This window comes from Cavia porcellus, unplaced genomic scaffold, assembly GCF_034190915.1.
Source record: "Cavia porcellus strain 051 isolate PalLab524CR breed Dunkin Hartley unplaced genomic scaffold, mCavPor4.1 scaffold_27, whole genome shotgun sequence".
In the NCBI taxonomy this organism is placed as follows: Eukaryota; Metazoa; Chordata; class Mammalia; order Rodentia; family Caviidae; genus Cavia; species Cavia porcellus.
In genome coordinates, this window is record NW_026947510.1 from 26692302 (window position 1) to 26707921 (window position 15620).

At 32.3% G+C, this 15620-nt stretch overlaps 1 protein-coding gene across 25 annotated transcripts in view; it reads right to left on the minus strand.

The window, feature by feature from the left end:
- Positions 1–15620, minus strand: part of LOC100723598 (tyrosine-protein kinase Fer) — a 449398-nt gene that overhangs the window by 318930 nt on the left and 114848 nt on the right. The window contains exon 2 of one of the 25 annotated variants that reach the window (XM_005000317.4): positions 1230–1423. The exons of 23 other annotated variants lie outside the window; for them this stretch is intronic. In XM_005000317.4, the coding sequence (XP_005000374.2) occupies positions 1230–1358 (129 nt within the window). In that variant the 5' untranslated portion in view covers positions 1359–1423. Of the gene's footprint in view, positions 1–1225; positions 1424–15620 lie in introns of those variants that run through there. One more of the 25 variants, XM_063238119.1, reaches the window with a different exon arrangement.

Below are 15620 nucleotides of genomic sequence, written 5' to 3' on the forward strand. Positions count from 1 at the left end.
CTTATTTGAAAGCCAGAATTTGTTTTTCCTAATATAGTGAATCCAAAAGAAAGTAGAAAGTATTAGGAGACATAGAAATCATTATATAATTTTGTCTAATTTATCACTTCATATATAATAATGTCCTGGACTGGGCAGGAACTATTCATAAATCTAAGGATAGTTACTTGTATGCATAGGTTTTGTGTTATTGTGTACTATAGATTCATAAAAGTATTAGGAGATACAGAATCCACATGAATCATCTTGTCCATTTATCACTTTATATATAACAATGTCTCTGAAGCCCAAGATAATTAGTGATTCACATAGTGATTTATATAACATACTTTAACCCCAACATTCCTTTTGATAACTTGGAATTATATATCAAGTTCAGCTTTCTTCAAAGATATGAACAAATACATGCAGTTATATAATCACTGATTTTTTTTTTTTTTACATTGCCATTCTTATTTGAAGGCCACATTTTTTTTCCTAATACAATAAATCTGGAAAAAGATAGCCCAAAATATAGTGGCACTAAGAGACTCAAAGAATACAGGCAATTAAGTTTAAACTAAACATGTACATATAATTATTTATTAACAGCAGATTTAAAATAGGGCTCTTTTCATATTCATAGAATTATATAACTTATATTAAAAAACATAAGTATTAGTATATTCTGGGCTACTAAGTTAAACCATAAGATTTGATCATGAAGTTGGTACTAAATTATTCAACTATGTATTATAATGAAAAGTTTCATCAGTTATTGTAACTACTTAACACCCATGTTCAAGAAAAATATTACTTTCCTTCAATGACAGAAATTGAAGTCAAGGTTACCAATGAGCTCACTAGTGAGTAAAAAAACTAAAATTTAGAAACAGAAATCTTTACATCATTACAGATTTTAAAGTGAACAATGTTTTTCTTTGAATACGCATGCTCATAAACCTTTTAGTGAATTGAAAAGCATTCATTTTGTGACATCTGAGAGGTGAATAAAAAAGCAATGAAATAAAAAGAAAAAAATGAAGCCCCTGCCTTTTTTTTAAAGAGCCCTGGCTTGTCATGTGAATGGCAACACCATTAGAAAGAATTTTGTCTACTATCAGGGTCTAGAGTCAAGACAAACCGTTTTTCCCTCTTGAAGGAACATCATACAAGAGGTGATCTACAAGACCAGGTCTACGACAGTAACTATGGGCTGGGTAAGTAAGCCTGAGACCCTTCCTCCTTACCTGGAATTTGTGGAGTTCTGATGTGGAAGGCTGACGGTCAAACACTAAAGTACACTCTCCACAGAACAGGGAGTAAGAATCAGATTCCAGTGGACGCTTACAATGGAAACATCTCACTTCACGCTGCATCTCAAAACTTAGCTAGAGCTACTGATGGTATCCACAGAAGCCAATTTCTCCATACACCTTGCCCTCTGAGAAAAAAAGCAAGATAGAAAAGTATCTCCAGTGGACTTGCTTTGAAATCTGTATTTCTTTAAATTGTTTTTTTAACTGTTTTGTTCTATTTTGATATATTTAATCTTAACCTCTTTAAGATATAAAACAAGTATGTAGGACTGATAACCATATTACTAAGTTTTTGTTGGATCATTGAGCAGAACTGTTGGCAGTGTCACTATTTGAATGTCATTTTACATACTCTAATTTTGTAACCTGAACAGCTATTTCTAAGATGACAATATGTAACTTATCAACTGGCAATTTCTCACTGTTTATTTTTCTGTAATTCTGTATTATTTTTACCCTTTTTTTATCTCCATGTATTTTTTTGTTGTTGTTGGTTCTTTCTCTTTAAATTAAAAAAAAAAAAAAAAGAAAGAAAGAAAAGTACAGACTTGGCTGTCCTGTTTCATAACATCTCCCCCTGTTGGTGTGGAAGTATACTGGTTAGTTTTGGATTAAAAGAACTGACATGTTCAAAAACTGCTAGTTTATTTGAGCAAAAAGAAAAAATCTTCAGGAGGTAAGTGAAGACCCATTACCTAAGAAATGAATCCTTTTTTCTGACTGATTTCTTAAAATAAAATAATTCTTTTCTTTATATACAACATATAGAAATCTTCCTCTTTAATGTCTTTAGATCCTAGGTTCTCTGAGAACAGACCAAACTTTCAAGCATTCTTGAAACAAAAGTTTGCACATAACTGTGACAGCAAGTGTTTTATTAACCAAATTTTTTAAACCTTTATTATTTCTAATGGGGTATAACTCTCCAATGTTTTACAATTCTAATTCCAAGGAAAAGGGTCTAAATTATGTGCAAATGATCTGTAAGGGCTCAACAGAATAAAGATTTAAAATTTCTTCCCAAAGCCAATTTCCCTGAACTTAACATTCAATGAGATGGCTGGTCTGGAGAAGAGATAAGAGTATTCGGCAAAGTGAAAGTCACAAATATTTATCTGTAAAAGAAAGACCCTATTTTGGAGCAATAAAGCCCAAAATGTGTAAATTTTGTTGTACTAAAGAGAGGGAAAGAAAAGTGCCCTGAAGGATACAACAGCAAGGGTGTTTAGGTGTGTTGCATAAAAGACCATATTAATAGTTTGGACTGGATTACTGAACACAACTGCTTGCAATCTCACTGTTTGAATGTTCGCTTTGTGTGCTTTGATCCTGTGACCTGAAACACCCTTTCTAAGATGATAGCGAGTAATCTACTAACTGGTGATAGCACACTGTTTTTTGTTTTTTTGCTTTTCTGTAGTTCTGAATTACTTGTACCCTTACACTGTTTTGTTTTGTTCTGCTTTTTTTTTCCCTCTTTTTCCTTTTAAATAAAATATTTTTTTAAAAAAAAGACCCTATTTTGATAATCTATTACACAACAACTTGTTAACTGTTGTGTAAACATCTGTTATATAAATTCATTCTTAAAAAAAGAAACAATGTATTATACAATGATCAGATATCAGATGTTCAGTCACTGTTCAAATGGACCAAAGTTCAAGGAATTTTGTGAAAACAAGAAAAATGCAGTAAGACACTTCCAGACTAATCTCACTCAATAAAACAACCCTGGATCACAATTTCAACATAAATATTTCTTTCTTTAAACCCTTTGGCTCCCTTCCCAATCAAATGCCTTTAAATATCTATTTTTCTTTTGCGGTGTTGGGGATTATACCCAGGACTTCACACTGAACTACATCCCCAGTCCTTTTTTCAATTTTTATTTTGAGACAGGGTCTCACTAAATCAGTAAGCTGCCAACACTGGACTCCAACTTTTGAGTCGCCTGCCTTAGACTTTCAGAGTGCTTCAGTTATAGGAATGTAGCATCATTCCTGGCTCACTGAAAAAAACAAATGTTGCTTTTTTTGTAAAAATCTCTACTATTGTATAATATTGTACATTTGTACAATATCTATTATTGTCCCTTTGTGTAGACACTTTTTATTTTGTTGCTCAAAAATTTTATCTTTATATCATTTCAATCAATACATATTCCATTTTTTATTCCAAGAATAATTTTCTAAAATTTTAAATTTAAGAAACAACAGGCAATATGGGATGCACAGTTGCTCATAAACCAGGCTTTGTTGTCAGCATTTTAGGTGGATTATCTCATTTAATTCTTCACAATAACAACATGAGATCAATTCTGATGTAAGCCCTAGAACTACAAGTAAGAAAACTAAAGCACAGAAAAGTTATCTAACTTGCCCAAGGTTACACAGTCAGTAAGTAGCTGTTGGAAGATTCAGATCCAAGCAACTTTGCTCTAGCTCTATTCAATTAACTAACTATAAAACTATGCTTCTTGGGTTAGGTCCCTGCTATATCTCACCAGAAGTATTCTGTTACCAAAAAAGACTCTCCAAAGATGCTGCAATAATTTATTAACTTTGTTTTACTGCTTGGGTACTAATAAACTCAGTGATAACTATTTTTCAATATTCTTTGTTGTCTCATTTTATTCTAGCTCATTTTAAATATATACTTTAGATTTTATACCAGAATAAATGTTACATTTTCTTACCATTACCTCCTACTTAGAGTTGGGTTTACTCATTTATCCTTTCAATATTAACTCAGTATTTACTGGGTGCCAGGTACTTCCGCAGGTCCACAAACTTTTTCAAATTTGGAAGCAATCTTGAAGACATACTAAATAAAAACTAATGTTTACAAAGAACATAAACCCTAAACAATTTGATTTCTTGCTTCTTAGTCTAAAGTAGAGAAATGGTAATTTTGGAGTTTCCTTTCTTCATCTACACCCACTGTTTTAAACTCCACAATTAGAAAATTTTAATGTCATTTAGATACTGTACCAGGCAGTACACACCAGGTTATGTATAAAATAATAATCATAACAGATACTGTTATTAGTTCCCTTTTTTTATAGTTTCTGCTATAAAAAAGTACCACAAATTGCGTGGCTTAGAAATTTACTTTCACACAGCTGTAGAGGCTAGAACTGTGGATTGAAAGTGTTAGAAAACTATGCTGTCTTCTCACCTCTAGGAAAGCATATTTCCTTACCTCATATAGATTCTCAGAGCCTTATCCTTACTTGGACTTAACTCCAGTCTTAACCTTGTACTTAACCTTTATCTTTATGTGGCTGTTGCCTGTAAGTCAGTCTCATTTATCTTATATGAATATAAGTCATACTGAATTACAGCTCACCCTACCAATCTCACATTAGCTTGATTACATCCACATACTTTATTTCCAAACAAGGTCACATTCACAAGAACCAAGCATTGCAACAAAGACATCTTGGTAGAGAGGTACAATTCAAACTATAACACATTTTTTTTTTTTTCATTTCTAGGGTCAAACCCTGGACCTTGAAAATGCTAGGCAAAAGCTCTAACACTAAACTACATCTCCAGGCCAAGACATGATCATTAATTCCTGAGGAATCTTGATCTCTACATGTGCAATTAAACAAACACCTGTTCCTACCCCTTTATTTCTGATCTTAAACCTATTCTTGGGCCATTTGAAATCTTTTTTGCTATTTCAATGGTAACTTACCATGTAGCAATTGCCTTTAATAAAAAAAAAAAAAAAACCTGTCAAAATCTTTTCTGAAACCTAAGTAGATTATTTTTGTGTATCTGATTATCTTTATATGAAGAAATTCTAAAAATACTCAGTCAGGCATGATTTTTGTCTACTGAAAATGTCCTCTTTCCCTTAGGAAATTCTTTTTATAAATATTCAATGACTGTTTGTTATAAATTCTAAGAGCTTATCCAATATTAAAAAAATATTTATTTCCTCCATTTCCTCTGTGTAGCAAGCACTATTGAGGTAGGGAAAATAGGAATAAACATAATGAAAGTTTAGTATTCTCGAAGTTAGTTTGAGAAGTAAGCAGGGATTATGAGAGACAGAAATGTAACAAAAACACACACATATATATATATCTAAACAAATACCATAATAAAATAAATTATGCATATACATATAGAAATATACGTATCAGTATTTAATGCATAGAAATGCTTAGAACTAACCTAAACACATAGTAAACAAAACAGTACTACTTGGAGTCATGATGATAGTAACAGCAAAGACACCACATGTGCTATATAAGGAAAGAAAAGAGTCAAGAAACCTAATAATGATAGTAGGGTCTGGAAGGTCACATGAGAGCCAATTCTAGCTACAGTAGTCATGAGAGAACGCTCAAAATAACATGTTTTACCTAGAATGATGAAAGAAGATGGTAAGAATTGTGCGTAAGTATAAAAAGGAAGGAAAGAGCCCCAGAGATAAAAAGCAGCTTGATGTAATCAAAGAACACAATGATTAATGTATGAGCAATAAGAAAGAGTGGTAGAAGATGGTGAAGTTTGATAGGAACTAGTTTAGGCTATGGTAAGAAGTATAAATATTTTTCTAGTTACAAGTGTGACTGAAATATAAATGGAATGTTTAAATTTTAAAAAAAAAATTAAGTAAAAGATACACTGCCATCAATCATCCCTAACGTACTTTCCCTTGTTTTGAACACACTTCTCCCATCATTCTTGACACTTTCTGAAGCAGTTCAGAAGTCTACTCAACTGAGTGTCTTTACGAGATGCAGTTAATGCCAGTGAATGCTGGTGCTGAGTGCCATTCAACAGAATGGCAGATTTGTAAAAATCCTGTGTCCCAGTCTACCACATTCTGGATCATTCATGATCTGGTGCTGTGCCACTTCTGGCTCTTCCAGAGTCAAAACAACCATGAAAAGTAAATGTTTTAAATTGGTTCATGGCATCAAAGCAGCCAAAACAAGACAACTAAAAACACTCATATAAAGAAAACTTACAAAACTGTTTCAAAAAGCAACAAGAATGATGGAATAAGTTGGTGGTATCTTAGAGGGAACCAATGGCAATGAGTCTTTCACTGTGAGTATTTTAATTTAAACATTCAGTGTACTTTTTAATTCTATCTCCTATACAAGGGTACCACCTGGAGTGGAGTCATGGCAGGATAAAGACGAGATCATTTACATGAGATAGCTTTAATTATATGGAAAGTAAAATGTAGCAAGGCAAGGGAGCAAGCACATAGACTTCCCTAAGTAACTCAGAGTACCACAAATGGTGGGTTTTACCAGGACCATTACAAAGGAGATGGCAGCAAGAGACAATCAGGATATATTTTGGAGGGAATATCAAGAAAACCTACTGCTGGGATAGATATGAAACTTTAAAAAAAGACTAAATGTACTAACAATGCTTCACTAACAATGCTTTATTCATGTAAATGAACTGTCATACTTTACATGACAGTAGATAGGATAAATAATTTTAAATAAGAATAAAACATGATTTCTACATATTTAGAACTATATTATAGGATAACATAAAAATAGAATATCACATATAAACTTCAAAAATTATACATATTTATTTAATTTTATTTTTAAAATGTAGGTTAATAAAATACTAACTTGCAAAACTTTGGTTTATCTAATACTGAGCTCCACCTGCTGGTAATTTCCTACCTTTAGGTATTAACACTATTAAAAGGAATTAAATATTTTACAGTGGGATGCAGCTACATAAAAACTGCTGAAAAATTACGTTTAGGGGCCATTATAACGTTTTCTTTCTTTTTAGTTACTATTTATTGTGTTTAGCTATGTGCTAGGCCATGTCTTAAATATTACTGCAAACATTACCTACTTTTCAAAATAATTCTAAGATTTATAGGACTTGCCACTTCCTATCACTATGGAACTTTATCTCAGAGAGCTTATCTGACTTTCCTCAAGGTCACACATTGGTAGCAAAGAATATTTAAACTAAGGTCTCTCTGACTACAAGTCTGTTGGTTGGCAATGCTGGCTGGATAAAATGTAAACTTTAATTTACATCTGAATCTGTCATTCTGATTCTGATCAAAATCCTTAATCTTCTCTCATGTTTAGATATTGTTGCCCGAAATGTATGCCTTCACAAGACTGACAGTAATAAGTATCATGTTATATAGCTAATCTACAGTCCAGCACACAAGAAATAGTAATTAAAGATTAACTTCTCTTTCTAGTAATTTTTCTTAAATGACACAGTAGCAAAACCTAACATAAAAGGCTTTGCACTTGCAAATGCTAATAAATTAAAGTGACTCAGCAAAATAATCTATTGGGAAATGTAGAATTTTGAATTGCAACAGCTAACAAATAAATTCAATTAGAAAAACCTCTCTGTGGACATGATAAAATATAATGTATGCATGTATGGGAATGTCACAATGAAACTCATTAATTTATATACTTAATAGGCATTAAAAATTACTTTAAAACCTTCCAAAATGAAAGATGTTCCATTCAATTGTAACTTGTCAGCTCTACCATTACTTATCTTTAAAATCTACCCAGAGCGACTGGCTGTACATAAATCTAACCAAAAAACCCACAAAGTAAAATTAAGAAAAAACAAGTAGTTGCCAAGCATGGTGGCAGACACCCATAATCCCAACACTTAGGAGGCTGAGGCAGGAGGAACATCATGAGTTCAAGGCCAGCCTGAACTATATAGTGAGACACTGTCTTAACCCCCCAAAAAGAATAACTAAGCAGAAATAATGAGACATCAATAAGTAAATATATCATGAAAATTTTAAGTGAAAGTTAAAGATTGGAAATGTCTATTCAATCATCAAAAATAGTATTTGTAATCTTAATGGGACAAAATTTAAATAAGTTTATGGAGGTTATATTTCCATGAACATAAAAATTATTTGTAAAATAGAAACTATATCCAACTATTTTCAAAGAAATTGTAGATCTTCAATGTTTTTAGAAATTACATAATAAACTGACTAGTAAATGCTCCTAATCCTACAGATACATTCTTAAACAAGTATAGGATATCTGCAATTGAGAACTAGTCCTAAAGAATAGAGTTCTCCATTATATATTCAATCTTAAACTAAGATACGTGGTACTAAAAAGAAAGACTTTAAAAACACACCCAGTGTATCCATTATTTTAAGTCTACATTAAAGTTTTAAATAAAAGCACTTCATAGACAGCTGCATTCTTAGGCCCAAAGAGACTTAATTTTGGAATTAAGGCCTCTGTTTTCTTTAAGGGATTCTCAATTCTGCAAGAGATGACCCTACAAATATCCTTTTTCATCAGCTTCAGTGTTGGTGTCAAGAGCATCATCACCACAAAAGTCAGTATTAAAGCCTCCTGTAATATATTTTATTAAAGCCAAATACAATAAAACACTTTGCTTCCCTTGCAATGTGACCTGCTTTAAGACTGTTACATTACTTCATCGCCCTTTTGATCTTAGACTTTGGGAAATCTAAAGACAAAATAACAGCTCTAGAGTAGAAACTACACATACATGCTATGATCTATCTAGTTTTTCCCTAGTCTTGACCCTTTTATTACAATCTATTTTTTGCTGGTTCTAATTTCATACTTTGCTAAATTTTACTTCATTAGCTATCTCAAATACTCAAATGAAGGAGGGAATGAATATAAGTAAAGTGGGAAACAATAAACCGCTATAAAAAGCCTTCCAAGGTAAAGTTTACACAAGCTCAAAGCTACCACAGTCTTTTCTACCAACGAGTTAAAACAAAAGCCTGATTATCTAACATTGGTGACATCTTCCTCACCATATTCAGACACCAGACATGGTATGTCACTGGACTGCCTTTCTTAGAAGTGATAAAGCAAAAGTTTTTGCATTTGCAACTAATCAGCTGATGGGATCTAAGGAAAATTAGAAAAACATAGGGACATTCCCTTATATTCTAATCCCAAATCAAATTGTACAGCTGCCTGGCACATAGTCAAAGCTAACTCAAATTTAGAGAACTGAGAAAGAAGCATCATCTCCCCACATCACCCAAGAAGCCTATAAGGAATGACAAACAAAATTAAATTAGTGCTTCATAGTCCTATGGGGCCAAGAATAAGTAAACTTTTTTTTCCACAGTATGGTTAGTCCTTTCTTGTTTTATTCCCCATCTACCAAATATCTTAAGTATTTGCACTAATTATTCCATCACCTTAAAAGTACAGTATATCTTACAAAATAGAAACAATTGTGATTTAATTTCATAGCAAACTTCCAAAAGTATAATGAGCAACACTTAAATTCAAATGAGACCTCTAAATTGTATATAGCTATCGAATACTGGAAAGTACACAGGAATTAATTTTGTCAGTTAAGGTAAATAGTGAAAAAAGTATAATCACCATATGTGTACAGCATAACTTAATCATTTTACATTTCTTTTGATAAAAACATAATGGACTTTCATTATTAACAAATGGATTGGCAAAGAAGTTATATAATTTAATACAATTAATTAAATACAAATGAAAGATGGTATCAAATACTATCATACAAGATAATGCTACTTGATCAAAATATAGTAATGTTATTAGATTTAATGAAAGAATTAAATCCTCTGGAAATATGATCAAATATAATATGAAGTTGACTGCAGTTATAAAAGTCTTTCAATATCACTTGTCATTTGAGAGATGCAAATTAGAACAACACTAACATTCCACCCCACCCCGGAAAGAATGGCTATCATCAAGAAATCAAGCAGTAACAAACACTGGAGGGGATGTGGAGAATGTAGACTGGTGCAACCACTATGGAAATCAGTGTAGAGATTCCTCAAAAAACTAGCACTACAAGTCCCATCCAATCCAGCTATTCCCCTTCTGGGTATTTTCCCAAAAGAATTCAAAACATCATGCCACAGTGATGTATGTGCACCCATGTTTATAGCAGCACAGTTTAAAATAGTCAGACCTTGGAAACAGCCTAAATGTTCATCCACTGAGGAACAGATAAAAATGATATGGTACTTTTATACAATGGTGTACTACTCAGCCATAAAGAAGGATAAACTGGAGAAATATAGATAAATGGGTGCATCTTGAGAACATACTCAGTGAGATAAATAAAACACACAAGTGTAAATATTGTATTGTTTCTTTAGTATGACAAGCTGAAAGAAAAAAACATGTGTATGTGTATGTATATGTACATAAAAATGACAGTTAAAATAGTTATACTACTGATTACTCTGAGTTTACTGAAGAGAAAGATTTGTGTTAGTATTATTCAGACAATTGAATGCTGATGTCTTGTGCTCTGGGTGAAGGATTTTGGGATGACAATGAGCAATGTATGTACCACTATTACCCTCTAATGTGTTTTGAAATTACGTTGTAGGTTTTTTTCTTCTTCTTTTTAAATTTTTATCCTTGAAATAAAATGGATTTAGAAAAAAATAAGTCTCAATAATTCTCAAAAGAAAGAAAAAATTGGATCTCAGTAAGGGCATTCACAATTTTTGAATTTTGTCTTATACCACACAACCATAAGTGAACATAACAGAGTTATGCAGAAATTTCCTTTACTAATAATACACCTATACTAGGGCCTAATAAATGGTAAACTATATGAATGTATTATATATAACAAATTGGAAAAGATTACAAATCAAAATATACAGATATTTTGTATATGCTATTTTAACACTGCTAACACTAGCTATGTCTAAATATCCAAGACATAGTTAATAACAAATTGAAGCAACTAGATGGACAATTCAAATTCACACTCATTTATGGTACAATAAATGCTACAATAAATTGTGACATTTCAGATTTTTGTTGAGAGAGGTGCTAAATTATTTTAGTAAATGTCAAATTTTTCCATTTTATTCTATCTTAATTAATACTTCCTAAAGAAAACTTTTGGGAATCGACTTCACTTGTTGTTTATCAAACAATTTCACAGAAACAAATTTTCTTAAAATATTATAATTTGGTTTTTGATCTATAACTTGAACCAAACATAAGAATGGATTTTCCTATCAGTCCACAAAATGTTACCATACATTAGATTTTCTTAAATTTGACAGCAAAAATGTGACACTTTCAAGTAAGTTTGGTTGAATAATTATTTTTAAAATATAAACTAATTGTAACTGAAATTGTCAACATAATTGATGCCTCTTGCCTAAAAAGTCTTACTGTGTACAGTTCCTCTTTAGTAAAGAAACAGGAAAGTTGTCAAGTCAGTAGTCAGAGAAGCTGGAAGCCTGCAGAGCAGAGGAGAGGGAAGTGGGTCACAACACAGCACGCCAGGTCTGGCAAGGCCATGAGGAGGACAGGGGAGAGAAGAGGAAATAAAAAATGTGTGCTATGCCACATGCTCTCTTCTTTCATCTCCTTTTCCCTAGTCCCTTTTTATTCTCACTTTTACCTGGGCACTACTACAAAAGAATGAATAGAAAGCAAGAATTTCTCCCCAAACGAAACATTATTTAAAGCAACCCAATTTCTCTCCTAAAATGTTCAAATATCCATTGGAGAATAAAACCAAAGTTCTGACTCCATAAAGATTGTGGCTACCTTTTTTTTTTTTTTTTTGAGATGGTATTTCATTAAATTGGCCCCAAATTTGACAACTTCTTGCCTCAATCAGCCAGATAAATGGGATTGTGTGAACCACAGCACCTGCCTAATTTTTGCAAAATAAATAAGCAAAGGAACAAGAGCCATTTAATTACCAGCTTCACAAAGTGATGATCTGGGAAGACCAAAATTCTGGTGACACTATACTAAATTTCTCAAAAGATAAATAAAGTTTTTCCTTAAAACCTATATCCTGCTTGACCCCATAACCAACTGGCTGATTCAGAAGAACAAAGGCTGAGATGCTAGCAAATGAAGTAAAAACACAACTTAAAGCTTAAATTGTTTGATTGACTTTGCAGACTTAAACCTGGTAGTCTGAGCATGTATTTAGAGAATAACAATACAACAGCTATGGGGGATTTCATTGTCTTGTTTTTGAAATCAAATATTATTCTATTTTGTTTTGTTCCATTTTATTGTTTTGTTTTATTCTTTTAAAATAAATTTTTAAAAATTTGAAGATCATTTCCTCAGCCTTCTCTATTCTAATTATGCATTTTTCTGTATAAGTCTGTCAAATTACTTTTAAAAGACAAAAGCTAGGCTAACACAAAATGAGCTAAATTCACCTTCAGCTTCTCATTTTTCTCCCCAGTACCAATCTTCACTTCCCTGTCTCTCAGATCAGGACTTCCATTTAAAGTATTTTCAAATGTTTGCACCATCAATTCACAGTGCCATTCCCACTCATCTTGATCCCCACACGGCTCTGATTTGAGATGTATTAATTAATCTCTAACAATGCTAAATGCACTGTATCTGCCAAAGGCATTCAGAATTTAATAGGACTCTAAAATACTTTACCCACTAGCCCTCGAATTTCTTCAACTTCAAAAGATCCAGAAGATTACAGCACATTCTCATCAAACACACTAATACAACATTTATAATGTCTCATTAATAAAAGAGAAAAAAGAGAGATACCAGGTCTGTGGAAAAAATTATGGAGAAGGAAATGGGTAAAAAGAAAAGTATGACAGTGAGATTCGGAAAGCTGCCACTGCCTTCTAAGTAACTCAAAATAGTCACAGACTAACCTTCCAAAATCATTATCCAGACTTAACACAATCCCAATCAAATTACCAACAGGTCTCTAGTTCCTCACAGAACTAGAGAAAGCAATCCTAAAATTCATATGGAACCACAAGAGACCTAGAATAGCAAGAGCAATCCTAGATAACAAGGGAAAGGGATAGGGCATCACAATCCTGGACTTGAACTTACAGTACAATGTTATGATGCATGATATTGGCAATTTAAAAAAATCTTGTAGATCCATTGAACAAAACATAAGATAGAGAAAGAACTCGAAGCACAGTCAGCAAGCTTATTTTTGAGTAAGACACCAAATCCTTTTGCTGAAGGAAAGACAGTCTCTTTAATAAAGGATGCTGGGAAAACTGGCTCTCCATATGCCTAAAGATTGAACCCAGACTCAGATCTCTCACCACGCACTATGCTAAAATCAAAATGGATCAAAATATCTGAATATTAAACAAAGAACATGTTGAAAACAAAACAGGTAAAACTTTTGAAAGTACAGGTATAAAGATTTTTTAATAGAACCTTAGTTGCACAAGAAATAATACCAAGAAACAATAAACGGGATCACATCAAATTCAAGTTTCTTCTGCACAGCAAAGGAAACCATCAAAAGAGTGAAGAGACAATCTATAGAATGAAAAACAAATGTCTTCCAGATACTCCTTAAAGGACTAATATCTAGAATATAGAAAGAATGCAAAGCAAAGAGCAATTAAAAAATGGGCACTTCAAATAGACATTTCTCAGATGAAGTTTAAACAGTCAATGATACATGAAAAAATGTTCAAAGCACTAACTACTCGAGAAATGCAAATTATTCAGCACTGAGAGTCACACTATATTTCTTACAAATGTATACGTGTTCAAAAAAACTGAACTAATAAATTGCCCCAAAATGTTTCTTCTAATTCTTTACTTTTCATAGCTTCCTTCCCTCTATTCTTTCACAGGTTTATACCTGTGGTTAAGACCAATAGCCATTGTTTGGCCACATTCTATGGTAAGGGCTTTAAGGAGGTCATTTAAAGAAACTGGCACTGAATGAAAGTCATAAAAAAACATTGTAGCTAGGGATTTAGCTCAGCGGCACAAGCACTTGCCTGGCAAGTATAAGGTTGTGAGTTCGATCACCAGTACAAAAAGAAAAAGTGTAATCTTTCATCTGGGCCTCAATACAACAAGATATGCTCTAAGTTGAAATTTTAAAGATTACTTATTTGGGCCACAGTGAAGAAAAGATTGGAAGGAAGCCACTGTGGACAGTAATGGAAAAGTTAATAGTTCATTATATTCCAACCGCATTTCTTAATCATTCTCATTACTAATAGGGACAGAAATTTTTTACATTTTGTCTAAAGTTTCTACTTACTACACTATGAATTGCTTATTCCCGATCTTTGCCTACTTTTAACTAGCACATTACATTTTTATATACCACTTTGCATGATTCCCCTGGCCAACATTGTTTATTACATTTGTAACACATGTTATTCTCAGCTTTTACTCTTTAGTGCAATTTAATTTACTTTCTGACAGAAAAATGTCTATTTTTTCAGGCAGTAGGTAGCTCTATTTTCTTATATTTGAGTAATATATATGAAGTTTATTATTTATGTACCATGAGCTTAAGATTTAAATTAATATTCACCCAACATACAGAATAATATTTTGCGTTTCTGAAAATATTCTTATATTAAATCCTACATACAAACAAGCTTCTAGGGCCTACATATTCTCCAATACTCTTACTAAATGATCTTGTTTCTACATTATGCAGCTTTAAACACTGGAACCTTCTACCTACTGAAATGTGATTTTTAAAATTTTTCCTAATTTCAATTTACATGAAAAATTGTATTTTAGGAATGAAAAAATAATCGTATAATAGTATTTAAGAATTTTTATTTCTTTCAAATTAAACTATAAAAGAAAACTGGCATTAAAATGAAAGTATAAATGCTATTTTTATAAAAACTGTTTCATGTGCGATTTTAAACATAAATTTTAATGAATGTGTGAGAAGGAAAACAAACTTCCAGTAATTAAAATGACATCGCTAAAATTATTTTTTAAAAATTACCTAGTCAATAAGAATTAGTAACAAATTCCTCACAGTGCTCTACTGACAACATGACCTAAGTGTTCCCTACATCTCCTCTCTCTCTCTCTCTCTCTCTCAGCCACATTGGCTTCCTTGTTTTTCCTCTACCACAGCAGGCTCCCATTTCTGACCTTCAGAACTGTTTTTCCCACTCCCTGGAATAGTCTCACCTCAAGCAGTCTGATCATTTGTTAGCTCAGATTTTTTAAAAATCTCTGCACAAATCTCTTGTAAGGGAAAATTTCCTTGACCTCTCCTTATAGAAACATATCAGTCAGCACTCCTTTATCCTCATATTACTGTTTTTTTTCCCCAAAGAACTTAGCACTACCTGACATATTATATACTTAATTGCTTATCAATTGTCTACTCCAATTAAAGTAAAAGGCCTATGACAACAGAAAAAAATTAACCCTATTTTGTTCATTACTGTTTTACCAGAACCTAAAATTGTACCTTACACCTGACACTCATTAAATATTTGCTGAATGAACAAATGAAAAAAGGAGTACTGATATATACACAAGGATAAAGT